The 12,014-nt window shown below is 63.2% G+C and overlaps 1 protein-coding gene across 3 annotated transcripts in view; it reads left to right on the forward strand.

Annotated features, from left to right (window-relative positions):
• Positions 1-9,980, forward strand: part of LOC111160606 (striatin 4) — a 25,494-nt gene extending 15,514 nt beyond the window's left edge. For 2 of the 3 annotated variants that reach the window (XM_022523807.1, XM_022523809.1), the window contains 12 exons: positions 1,248-1,407; positions 1,979-2,092; positions 2,438-2,553; positions 4,142-4,317; positions 4,402-4,449; positions 4,764-4,885; positions 5,997-6,164; positions 6,332-6,472; positions 6,908-7,006; positions 7,154-7,240; positions 8,522-8,756; positions 9,012-9,980. In XM_022523807.1, the coding sequence (XP_022379515.1) occupies positions 1,248-1,407; positions 1,979-2,092; positions 2,438-2,553; positions 4,142-4,317; positions 4,402-4,449; positions 4,764-4,885; positions 5,997-6,164; positions 6,332-6,472; positions 6,908-7,006; positions 7,154-7,240; positions 8,522-8,691 (1,401 nt within the window). In that variant the 3' untranslated portion in view covers positions 8,692-8,756; positions 9,012-9,980. The remainder of the gene's footprint in view (positions 1-1,247; positions 1,408-1,978; positions 2,093-2,437; positions 2,554-4,141; positions 4,318-4,401; positions 4,450-4,763; positions 4,886-5,996; positions 6,165-6,331; positions 6,473-6,907; positions 7,007-7,153; positions 7,241-8,521; positions 8,757-9,011) is intronic. The other variant, XM_022523808.1, reaches the window with a different exon arrangement.
• Positions 9,981-12,014: the final 2,034 nt, after the last annotated feature.

Here is a 12,014-nt window from a genome sequence, read left to right on the forward strand (position 1 = left end):
GAGGAGCTTGTGGTCTGAGTGTGGCTGGTCCTGGGGGTGCCTGGGCCTCGGTCAGGGAGCGCTGAGGAGGGACAAGCTTCCCCCGAAGAGGCAGCGTTTGAGGCGGGGGTGGACAGAGCGCCAGGGCAGGGACGGGGTATGTTCGTAAGCCAACGCTTGAAGCGAAGTCAGCATTCGAAACTATTCGTGAGAATTCTGGGCTTCCCTTAAGCCATTTTCTGCAGCCTCAGGTTCCGAGCACACAGCTCCTGGGTGGCACTTTGTGTACGATGTGGTGACATCAGGCAGAACACGTCACTGTGGAAGGCTGTGCGTGGAAGGCATCCATGCGGGGAAGTGCGGGTGCCATGCCGCCCCCAGACCCCAAGTCTGAGCGGGGGTCCCAGCACGCATAGAGGCACACGGGAGGATGGGTTCAGCCTGGCAGGGAGGGCCTCTGGCGCTCACCGGCCCAGCGGCCTGCTTCTCAGGGTGGGGGAGCCGTGCTGTCTGCTTCCGTTCCAGAAGCAGCACGCTGGTCACGTGAGAAAACAGAGCTTGAGCCGAGGGTGTTCTGAGGAGGACTCGGAGAACCCTTGGTGGGCTCGCGGTCCACAGCTGCCTTAGCGTGTGTGGGTCCGGGCCGGCTCGGACCAGGGACCTGAGGCCAGGGGCCTCCCTGCTCGGCCTCTCTGCTCGTGACACGTGCAGTAAGGGTCGCTGTTCGCAGGGTGCTCCAGTAACGGGGGACGCCTGCCTGGTGCGCCAAATAACACAGAGGCTGGCGCCGCCGTTCGCCCCGGTGTCTAGACGCTGCCGCTTGAATAGGGCGCCTCTGTGCACACACGTGCTCTATCGACTCATTTTCCCTGAGAAGTGCGGGTGCTGAGGGTTGGGGGTGGCGGCAGGGAGGGGAGCGGGAAGAGCAGGCAGAAGCCAGGAGGAGGGTCCTGGCAGGGGGTCACACGTGGAGGCAGAGGTGGCTGCCCTGCTGGGGGGTTGGGGGGCTGGCAGTGCCCTGGGGCTGGTAAGGAGCCGCCTCTGAAGGCTCCCAGCAGGGGGAGCACGGCGGCCCGAGTGTACTGAGGGGGGCCCTGCTGGGGGGGAAAGGGCGCTGGGAGAAGGGAAGCGGGGCCGCCCCTGGTGCAGGACGCTTCTGAGCAGGGCGAAGCCAAGGCCGGGCGCCCTGGCTTCTCTGCCCTGGAAACCCGGCGGGCTCAGGCTCCCGGTCAGAGCCTCCTGACCGGTCTGGCTTTTTCCGCGCGCAGCTGCCCTCCAAGGCCCTGGTGCCCGAGATGGAGGACGAGGATGAGGAGGATGACTCTGAAGACGCCATCAATGAGTTCGATTTCTTGGGCTCAGGAGAGGAGGGGGAGGGCTCCCCTGACCCTCGACGGTGCACTGGAGAGGGGACCCACCACGAGCTGGGTAAGCGGCGGGTTTCCTGGCCAGCCTCCCTCACCGGGCGAGGTAGGGGCGCACGCAGCCCCCGGCAGCTGCTTCCTGCCCCGGAGTCTCCACCGGACGGATACGCTTCCTGAGAGGAGGGTGGCCCAGGAGAGCAGGAGGCCCATACCGTGGTGGCCAGGCCCTCACCCCTTCCCTGGAAAATCCCTGCAGGGGTGCAGCAGCCCAGCTCTTCCTGGAGTGGGGCCTCCAGCCCTCCCTGAGAGTGGCTAGCCCTTGGTGGCCTGCAGGGAGGAAGAGGATGAGGACCCGGTGGGGAGAGGCAGACAGGGCAGGGCCGCACCTTCCTCCCGCCCTGTGACTCTGAGCTGCGAGGCCCTCAGTGGTCACGTAGGATGGCTAGGGACTTGAGGCTCCTGCCAGGCTGGGACTGACAACCGCTCCAGCTCAGTCTGTCTCTGCCCATCCCCCACTCCCACCTTGAGCCCTCTGTGGGACTAGCCCTTCCTGGCTGCCCCACATTTGCAGGAGGGGAGGCTGGTGGCTGGGTGGGCTGGTGGGCAACTCCAGCCCTGTGCTTTTGTTCCCCCAGAAAGCCGGCGGGTCAAACTCCAGGGCATTTTGGCCGACCTTCGGGATGTGGACGGGCTGCCCCCTAAAGTGACTGGTCCCCCTCCTGGCACACCCCAGCCCCGGCCACACGAAGGTAAGAGGCCCCTCCCCAGAGCCCGGTCCCCTGGGGCCCACGGCAGAGGGGGGGCTGCAGAGTTAAGCCCAGAGCTGCTGTGGCCTCAGGGTCAGAGCCTGGCCTCTAGTCTGCAGCCTCCCTGTCGCAAAAGTTCGTCTGTCTGTCTGTCTCCCTCTTCTCGTCTGTCCTGCCCTGTCTGTCCGTCTGTCTCTCCCTGTCTCTTTCTTTCCAGCTGTGATTCTTGATCTTGTTCTCTCCCTGTCTCTTTTTCTGACTCCTTGCTTATCTCCCTTTCTGCCTCTCTCTGTCTTTCTCTCTCTCTCCCTGCCCCTCTCTGCCCCCTCCCTCCCCTACCCCTACCAGGTTCCTTTGGCTTCTCCTCAGACGTTTTCATCATGGACACTATCGGGGGCGGGGAGGTGAGCCTGGGGGACTTGGCAGATCTCACCGTTACCAACGACAACGACCTCAGCTGTGATGTAAGTTCTTGGGGTGCCCTGCCTGCGCTCGGCTCCCTCGTGGGAGGATGCTGTGAGGCCATTCAGCAGCTCGCCCTGGTTTACCAGGGGCTGCGGACATGGCTGGGGGCGCAGGGCTTGAGGGGGTTCCTGAGGTGCGGGACCTGGTGCCCGGCTCCTGCAGGCACTGCACCCTTCCACCCCGGCTTATGTGCGTCTCGCGTCCAGGCCCCCCACGGGCTCAGTGCAGGGCGAGGGGGTAGCATCTGAGGAAGGGGGCCGTGGGGCGGCACAGCGCAGGGAAGATGGTCTGTGTGGGGGGTGGGCACTGAGCTGACTTGTGCAGCCAGAAACCGCAAGAGCAGGCGCGAGCGGGGCCGGTGGGCAGAAGGGCCGGGGTGGAAGGAGGTGTCAGGGCCAAGTGTTCGGAGCCCAGCACCCGCAGAGGGCCTTCTGGCCATCCGGGAGTCTGTGAGTCAGGTGCACATGTGCGTTTTCCCGTGGCAGACCAGCTGCCACAGCCCTTAGCCGGATCTTGAGTGCTTGGTGACCCCAGCAAGGTTGGGGCACGGCTGTTGGATGCCCGGGAGGCGGGCTTCCAGGGTGGAGGCTTTGAGCAGGGGTGTGCCCGTGAGAGCATACCTGCACAGCAACAGAGGCTCAGGGGTGATGGCAGAAGTGGGGACCGTGGGGGGTGGAGTCCACCTGAAGGGGTTGGTCAGGTGTGGACCCCATGCTGGGGCAGGACACCGAGTCTCTCCTGACAGTCTGCTCGTCATCTTTGCCAGTTGGTTGCCCCTGGGATCCCCCCAGAGAGTGCCACTATTGTCCACCAGGGCCTGGGCAGCGTCTCTGGCACACACACGCACCCCTCCCCCGCAGGTCACTGACTGCTCCGCAGTCTCCTCCCACTGTGTGGACCTGTCCCCATTTCCACTCCCCAGCATGTGCTCTGCGTGACCTTCTCTTTCCCTGAGAGGCTTTTCTTGACCCCTTAGCCTCCCTGCAGCCACCCACATCTTCCCTGGTCCGTGTCTTTTCCCTGCTCTAAACCCTCCTAGGGCTCCCTGTTTCCCTCGGGGTGAGATGCAGGTTCCCAAATGCCGCTCTGGCCTCAGCTCCTGCCACTCTCTGCCCTGCGCTCTGTAACCCGGGCCTCCTCTCAGGCTCCAGACCCGCTCCGGCAGCTGCGGGGGCTCGGCACACGCGGTGTCCTTCCTCAGTCAACTCGCCTGATCTGGTTAAGGCCTGCTCCTTTGGTATCTTCTCAGGAAAGCCTCACTTACGGCCGCAGAGCCAGCCAGGCTGCTTGGGCACCTCTTTCCAGTCTGTTTTTAATTCCTGGCGCTGCTCAGAGTTCACAGTCCCGGGCACTGTGGGGCGATCTGACAGTCTTCCCCGAGCCCCCTCTGAACTGACTGTCTGCCCCGAAGGCAGCTCGTGCCCGCACACTGTAGGACTCAGTGAGCGAGGGGGGCTGCAGGCGGGGAGCCCGGGGCTGGAGGCTAGTTGGGGGTGCTCCACGGCGGTCTGGGTGATTTGACATCCTGGATGCCAGTCAGTGTCCGCGGGAATGCGGGGACACTGAGGCAGCTCCCCCCCGCCCCAGCTCTCTGACAGCAAAGATGCCTTTAAGAAGACGTGGAACCCCAAATTCACTCTCCGCTCACACTACGATGGCGTGCGCTCCCTGGCTTTCCACCACAGCCAGTCTGCCTTGCTCACCGCCTCCGAGGACGGCACGCTCAAGCTGTGGAACCTGCAGAAGGCTGTTACAGCCAAGAAGTGAGGGCGCAACCGTGGGCTGGGAGGGGGATCTGGGTTCAGGGTGAGGAGGGGCTCTTGGTGACGTTGGGCTTCCTCCCCCAGGAACGCTGCGCTCGATGTGGAACCTATCCACGCCTTCCGGGCTCACAGGTAGGGCAGTGCCCCTGAAGGGAGTCTGGCCCCTGGCCTGCCCACTGCTACCCCAGGGGGCCCCTCTGCACACGCACCCCATTGCTCCCGGTGCTCTGCAGACCGAGGTGCCCCGTAGCTGGTTCTCAGCCAAGCCTTTGGAGTTGGAAACGGGCGTGAGGAGATGGGGGAAGGCAGGCCTGGGGGGAGGACAACCAAAGCCCCAGATGCTGAATTCCTTTTGGCCATCCTTGAAAAATCTGGCATAGGGCTTGAAGGTCCTGGGGAGGGGTGAGATTGTTTCATCGCCCCTCCACCACCTGTGCATCCTGCAGGGGCCCCGTGTTGGCAGTGGCCATGGGCAGCAACAGTGAGTGCTGCTACAGTGGGGGGGCGGACGCCCGCATCCACAGCTGGAAGATTCCAGACCTCAACATGGACCCCTACGATGGCTACGGTGAGGACCGCTCCCTCCACCCACCTGCTCACTGTGTCCATGGGAGCCCCTGCATTCCCCCTGCATCCCCCTGTGCCTGACCGTGCACCCCCAACCCAGGGGAGCATGGAGCAGAGTGTTCAGCTCGTGATGGGGGTCGGACAGGCTGAGGCAGGAAAGAGATGGCCTGGGGGGACTGCCTCCCAGGGGATCTGGGGGGTGAGCTACCCAGCCCATGCGCGGCGGGCTCTGGCGGTGCCTTCTGGGGGCTGAGCGCAGGGAGGTGGCAGCGAGAAGTCGAGCAGGGAGAGGGGAAGTTAGTTGGGCGGGGCTGTAGGGAGTCTGCTCCATCCTTGGTACACCTTTGACAGCTAAGTGCAGAAGTGACCACACTCGCTTCTGTTCAGTGTTCCGTCCCTGGTGATGGTTCTTTCGGTAACTCTTTTGATGACACGGATGGCTGTCTGGCATTTTGTCAGGTGGAGTTTAAAGGTCTGTGTCTCCCCTTGAGGATCTTACGCTGTTTTCCTCAAGAACGGTCCCCACCCTGTGAAAGGTCAGGGGTCAGTCCCAGGGAGTCTGCGCTCTGGGCCAGGCAAGCTGCCCCACACTGGGGGTCGGCGGGGCCTGAACAGAGCGGGCCCGTGTGGACTTGAGTGACCAGGGAGGCAGGGCTTGTGCCTGGGGCCGAACCGGAGGGGGGAGGTTAGGGGGGTTGGGGAGGGCTGCAAGGAGCATGGCCGGGCCAACTCAGAGGGCCCAGACTGCAAAGGGCCTGGGGACCGCAGAGCTACCATTGTCCCTTCTCCCCTTAACTAAGAATCATGTGCCAAGCACCTATTTTGTGGGTCCTGTGGGGTTGGCAACAAACGGAGCATCCCTGCCCTCTGAGCTTCCATTCTGGGTTGCCTTTGGAGCCCTGAGATTTTTTCAGAACCGCCAGTGGTCAGAGTGTGAGCAGCTAGCTGGGCAGGTTCCTGTGGTGACAGCTCAAGGCCATGAGGAAGCTGGGGACAAAGCTGGGTGAATGGGGGGGGCCCGGCCCAGCCGCCTGGTTCTCTGTGCTCTAGAGCTGGTTAGGTTGGGGCTGGCGGCCCTGACATGGCTTGTTTCCTCCCTTCGGTGCGACTAGACCCAAGCGTGCTGAGCCATGTCCTGGAGGGCCATGGGGACGCTGTATGGGGCCTAGCCTTCAGTCCCGCCTCCCAGCGCCTGGCCTCCTGCTCTGCCGACGGCACCATCCGTATCTGGGATCCCAGCAGCAGCCCAGCCTGCCTCTGTACCTTCCTCACAGCCAGCGGTGAGTGGCGGGAACAGGCCTGGAGGGACGCCAACACCTCATGGAGGAGCCTTGTAGAGTCGGAGGCCCCAACAAGAGCATGAGGGCGCAGGCTTCCCAAGTCCTATCCTGCAACCCCAGGGCAGGACCAGGTCTGTTAAGCAGCCTTCCCTTCTCTCTGTCCTCAGATCATGGGATCCCCACCTCAGTGGCCTTCACCAGCACCGAGCCTGCCCACATTGTGGCATCCTTCCGCTCCGGCGACACCGTCTTGTATGACCTGGAGGCTGGCAGTGCCCTCCTCTCGCTGGAATCCCGGGGGAGCAGTGGTAAGAGGGCCCCAAGTGCCCAGGGCTGGTATCTGAGTGCCTCCAAGGCCTCAGTCCCTCCTGTGGCTTTGGTGACCTGACATCCAGTGAGCAGAGGACAGTTTCCATACCTGCCTCGGGGGATCTGGGTGGGAAGGAGAAAAGCCCAGCTGCCACCACTGTGGCCAGCACGGGGCTCTCAGGAAGGCCAAGGGAAGAGAGATCATCAGGGACTTACCTGTCAGGCGTCTTGGAGGAGTGGATGGCCTGTGTGGGTGGCTGTTCCCTGTCCTGTGCCATCCCTGGCAGGGCGTGGTTCCCGTCTTACAGATGAAGCACTATGGTCCCAAGCAGGAGAGCGCCGGGCGGGGGGCAGGGCTGTGGACCGTGGTTCTCCTCTTGTCTTTGTCCTGGTCTCCCTGATATCCCCCATGTTCTTCCCTCCTTGCCTTCTAGGCCCAACCCAGATCAACCAGGTGGTGAGCCACCCGAACCAGCCCCTCACCATCACCGCCCACGATGACAGAGGCATCCGCTTCCTCGACAGCAGGACAGGTGAGGCCCCGCCTTCCTGAACCCCTGCTCCCTCATGCTCCTGGGGGGACTGCCCACGTGGCAGGCTCTCGGCATCCAAGCTGGGCCTCTGCCTTCCCAGGCAAGGCGGCGAGGAAAAGTAACGTGCCACCCACCCTCCCTCCCCAGGGAAATCTGTGCACTCCATGGTTGCCCACCTGGACGCGGTCACCTGCCTCGCCGTGGACCCCAACGGCGTGTTCCTGATGTCGGGAAGTAAGTCGGGACCCTCGGGGCTCCTAAGGAGCAAGGGTGTGTGGGAGCGGAAGAGGAGGAGACTTGGGCACTGGTCACGGGCGGTGCTCCAGGGTTCCCTGAGGTGGGGGAGCGGGGGCAGGGGGCCTTTTCGGCAAAGTATTCTGCGCGCAGAGCCTCCTGGAGGCATTTGCCTGCGTCTCGGTTCACGCAGGTAACCCTCTCGGGTGGGGGTGTCATGCCTACTGTGTGGATGTGGAAACAGGCTCACAGAAGGGACAGACTTTGGTCACAGCGTAGTGGCTTGGGTGCAGGAGTGAAGTTGGGGTCTGGGTCTTGGTCCTCACGGGGTCCTTAGCATTCGGGAGCACGTGCTGTGTGTGGATGCGCGTGCAGAGGCCCGGGTCCTGTGCGGCCGGGGCCCCGGAAGGATGGGGTGGCGCATGGGCAGATGGAGAAGGGGCCGTAGCTGCCCAGGGAGCTGAAGGTTGTGCACGGCTCATCAGGGAAACCATGGGCAAGGGGCCTCCTGCCACTCGCCTCTGGTCCCCGCCATCAGAGCCTGTGGGAGGTGACGAGTGAGCACACGGGATGGGGACCCATTGCGGCCTGTTCTCCATCCGTCCTGTGATAGTAGCAGTTGATGGTAGAGGGGGTGGTCAGTGAGATCGAGTCCGGGAAGGAGAAGCTTTGGGACAAGGCCCAGGGACCCGCTGTGAGTGACAAATAGAGTCAGCTTCTGCCACAGCCGGCCCAATCTTTCTAACGCCTGAGTCAGGCCGTGTCCGTAGATAGCTCGTGCATCAAGGCCCAGTCCTGTCTGCTCCCCACTCTCTGACCACCCCCCCCCCCCCCACCCCCACCGGCCCAGTGCTCCTAGTTGGGCTGCTCCAGCCGTACCCACCTCTCGCCAGTCCTCAGAACCTTTCCTTGGCCCACCCTGCTGTCTCCCAGACTCTTCCTCCCGATACCCCCTTGGCCATTCTGTCCTCACACTGACCAGGGCCCACAGTGCTGCTGATCCCCTGCAGGATTCGTTCTGCTGTCTCGTTTCCTTCCTGCCACACTGGCATGTCGGCAGCCCCAGGGTGGGGAGCTTGGCCTGGTTGGCCTAGGACGTTCACTGTGCCCCCCAGGGCTGAGTACACAGGCGCCCCGTGAATACTCGGCAGCCGGGCGGGCGGGCGGCGGGCTGGGCCTCCAAAGATGGCTGGAGAAGAGGCTGCCAGTCCAGAGGCTGAGGGTCAGAGGAGCTGGGGTACGTGCCGGGGGACAGCCCTTTCTGCTCCCACACCTGCGCAGGCCACGACTGTTCCCTGCGCCTGTGGAGCCTGGACAACAAAACGTGCGTGCAGGAGATCACGGCCCACCGCAAGAAGCACGAGGAGGCCATCCACGCTGTCGCCTGCCACCCCAGCAAGGCCCTCATCGCCAGTGCCGGCGCCGACGCCCTGGCCAAGGTCTTCGTGTGATGCCCGCCTGGCCCCACCCTGGCCGCCGCAATGGCTGGGGAGGGGGCCGGGCAGGTGGCGCTGAGGTGAGGGGCCGGACAGGAGGGAGGCTCGGCCTGGGAGGGTAGAAACCCCCGGCCTCCTCACCCTAAGCGGGACCTCACACGTATCCCTTCGCTTGGCCCTTCTAGAGGGTGCTGTGTCCCAGGGTGGTGGCTGAGGCACCTTGTGCGAATCATCGAGGTAGCAGCCTCTGGGCATCATGGGGGGTAGCCAAGGCGGCCTGAGCTCTGGTACCTGGGGCATCCCGCTCCAGCCTGCCTTCCTTCTCTCTACCTCAGGTGACTCCCAGCCTCCCTAGAGGCCCAGCCTCTTCCTGCCTGCCTGGGAACCTGGTGGTGCTAACGGCCCTTTCCCCAGGAGGCCGTCCCCCACGGCCTGTCCTTCCCCAAGCATCCAGCCTGGGGAGCAGCCTCCTTCAGGAATCCCCCTCCAGGATGGCCTCAGGGAGTTTCCTCTCTGTGCCCTGACGCCCAGTCCTGGTATCAGAGCTGCCGTCTCCGGTGCAGCACAGCCAGGGCTGGGTGTCCTGGGGGATCAGCTTTTCCAAGATGCCAGAAGGTGCCAGGTTCTCTCTTTGAACCCCCGAACCCCCTTCTCCATCTTCCCACATGAGTGGGAGCTGTGCTTGAAGGAGCCCCAAGCGCCACTACTCTGGGTCCCCTGGGAAGCCATGGAGCTGGCTGGACCCTGGGCTGTCCTCAGGGGGAGTACCCGGCCTGGCCCACCCCAGAAGCACGCCCAGTCTCCCACCCTCCCCTCCAGTTCCCTCAACACAGCTTTCCAGACACTACCCAGCGCCTCCAGGGCCAGTAACTGCCTGGGGAATAGGTGATGCCCTCGGGGGAGGCGCCTACCCCTACCTCCCCCACTGCTCCCAGCACTCTTCCAGGGGCAGCCCCCCAGCCCCTATGGGGTAACCCATGGGGACAGATGGCCTTCTCTTGCCCCTCCTTGGGGCATGGAGGCTGGAGGGGGCCCCCTGGGTCCCCCACAACTCCCTGTATATCTGTATAAATAAATGGGATGTTAATGGAGCCCTGCCCCCTACCCCCATGTCGTTATCACTGTGTGATAGTCTGTGTCTCCTCTCCTGGCCCTCCACTCTCTTCCTCTATTTATTTCACTCTCTTTTTTGGGTTCCACCCTGGGTCCTCGGGCCCCCTTCCAGGTACCTGTTTATAAGCCCTCATCCCCCATGCCCTGGACTTGGATGTGAGAGTCGTCTCAATAAACCCTTTGGAGTAAGATGGGTGGTGGCGCTGACTGTCAAGGGGACTGAGGGGGTCGGGACTTTGGGAGATGAGTCTGGAGCTCTGCCTGGGCTGGGTGGAGCTCACGGAGGGGATATGGTGGGCCGGGGTTTTGTGGTAGGGTAGGGGGGCGGGAAGAGAGGGGCCCAGAGTTTGGGCGGGGTGTGGGTGGAGGCCCGGAAATGGGGCACAGGACCGAATCTCCCGTGCCCCTCCTTTCTGTTCCTAAGTCCTCCCTCCCCAGGGGCCTCAGAAGCAGCCTGGGGACAGAGCCCTGACAAGCAGATGTGAGGTGACAGATCAAGGCCTTCCCCTTCCCCCCACCCGCACCCCGTGTATGATGGGTGGTAGGAGACCCAAAGGCTAGCCCCCAGTACTTAACACCCCACCTTCCCTTCCCTCCCCATGTGGGCCTGGGCTTCCATGGAGCCTCATCTCATATGGAGTGGGGACTGCAGACCCCGAGACCCGCCCCCCAGAATGCCTCCACCCTCCGGGGAGCGGCTGCAAGGGCGCAGGCGATGGAGGTGCCCAGTCCCTGGCTGCCGGTGCCCTGATGAGCGCCTGCCCTTCGCCAGGTCAGTTCCGCACTAGCAGGAGCCGGAGCCCGTGCTCAGTTCCTCACACGCTGCTTCACTGGATCCTCACAATGACCTCAGGAAGTGAGGATCCGGAGCACAAGTTACAGAAGACAAGATGGGGAGGCGCCACTCAGGGCCCCCAGCGGGTCATCAGAATCCGTAGCCAGTCCTGTGGGGCCCCCTCTGCACATCTCGGGGCCTCAGCATCCTCTGTACGACGGGCCCGATGCTAATGCCCACCCTCTGGGTTGCCAGGGGCTGTGCCCCTGGGCCCAGAATAGGACCTGGCTCCTCTCAGGGCCCCGGGGAACACTTGAAAGAGGACGCAGGTGGCCAGATGGCCATCAGGTGAACACTGACAGGATCCTAGCTACAAGCTCCACGTGGCCCCACTCCCCCCTCATCCTTCTGAGCAGCTTCCCCAGGTGGTGGTTTGGGTTTTCACTCCAGCCTCAGACTTCCTTCCCCAGCCCCCGCCAGCCCCCGGATGTGGTGGCAGAGTCACTACTGTACCGACCTCAGCTGCCCCCAGCAGCCCTTTAGCGGGAAGGGGGGGTTCCTCTCTAGGCCCCCGTCCCCAACCAGCAGGGAACCCAGGTGGGCAGGTGGCCTGTCTCTGCCAGAATGCTTTTGAAGCTCAAAGCCAGGCCTTGACCCCTCAGTGAAGGGGGTGGGCTGGCAGCAGCTCTCGTGGTGATCTTGGACAAGTCATTTTGTCCCTAGGGGGTTCAGTTTCCTGAATGTAAACTAAACGGCAGCCGCTCTCTTATTATTAGCTGGGAGGAGAAATCCAGCCTGAGGTGCTCCTGAACGTGCTAGAAGAGCTGTTTTAGCCCAAGCCTAGCACTTCGCATAGTAGTAGGTCGGCATTCAGTGCTGGCTGGCTGGATGACTGAATGAACGGCCTCCTAAATACTTGAGAGCTTGAGGTGCCCACCCCTTTATCTCTAAAGGGTTCAGTGGTGGCCACCGCCTACTGAACTTAAGCCCTGTGCCACCATCTCATTAATCCCCAAAGACCGTCTGGGCACAATCCTGTTACTGTCCCATCTAAGAAACCGGATCAGGGAGGGGAAGCCACCTACCTAAAGCCACAGTCAAGACACGTGCACACTGCCCCCCCACACACACCAGAACAACCAATTATCTAGAAGGTGGGATGGGTGTGCTGTCCTCCCTGGGGACCCTTTCAGCTTCCCCCCGCCCCCCAGGTCTGTGGCTCTTCACTCTTCTGAGGGCTGGGGCAGAGTGGGGAGCTCACTGAAGGAAACCCCTGCCCCACCGGCCCTGTGCCTGAGCGGCCCTGCGCAGATAACCCAGCCCCGGCCCCTTCAGTTGCCTTCGTGCACCTCGTCAAGGCTGCCAGAGACGGGAGGCAAGGTCCTTCCCGCCCATCCGGAGGTCTCTGTCTTCTCACCCGTGTAATGGGCTACATCACAGCACCTACAGC

This window comes from Enhydra lutris, unplaced genomic scaffold (genome assembly GCF_002288905.1).
Source record: "Enhydra lutris kenyoni isolate GAN:26980312 unplaced genomic scaffold, ASM228890v2 scaffoldscaffold77, whole genome shotgun sequence".
NCBI lineage: Eukaryota > Metazoa > Chordata > Mammalia > Carnivora > Mustelidae > Enhydra > Enhydra lutris.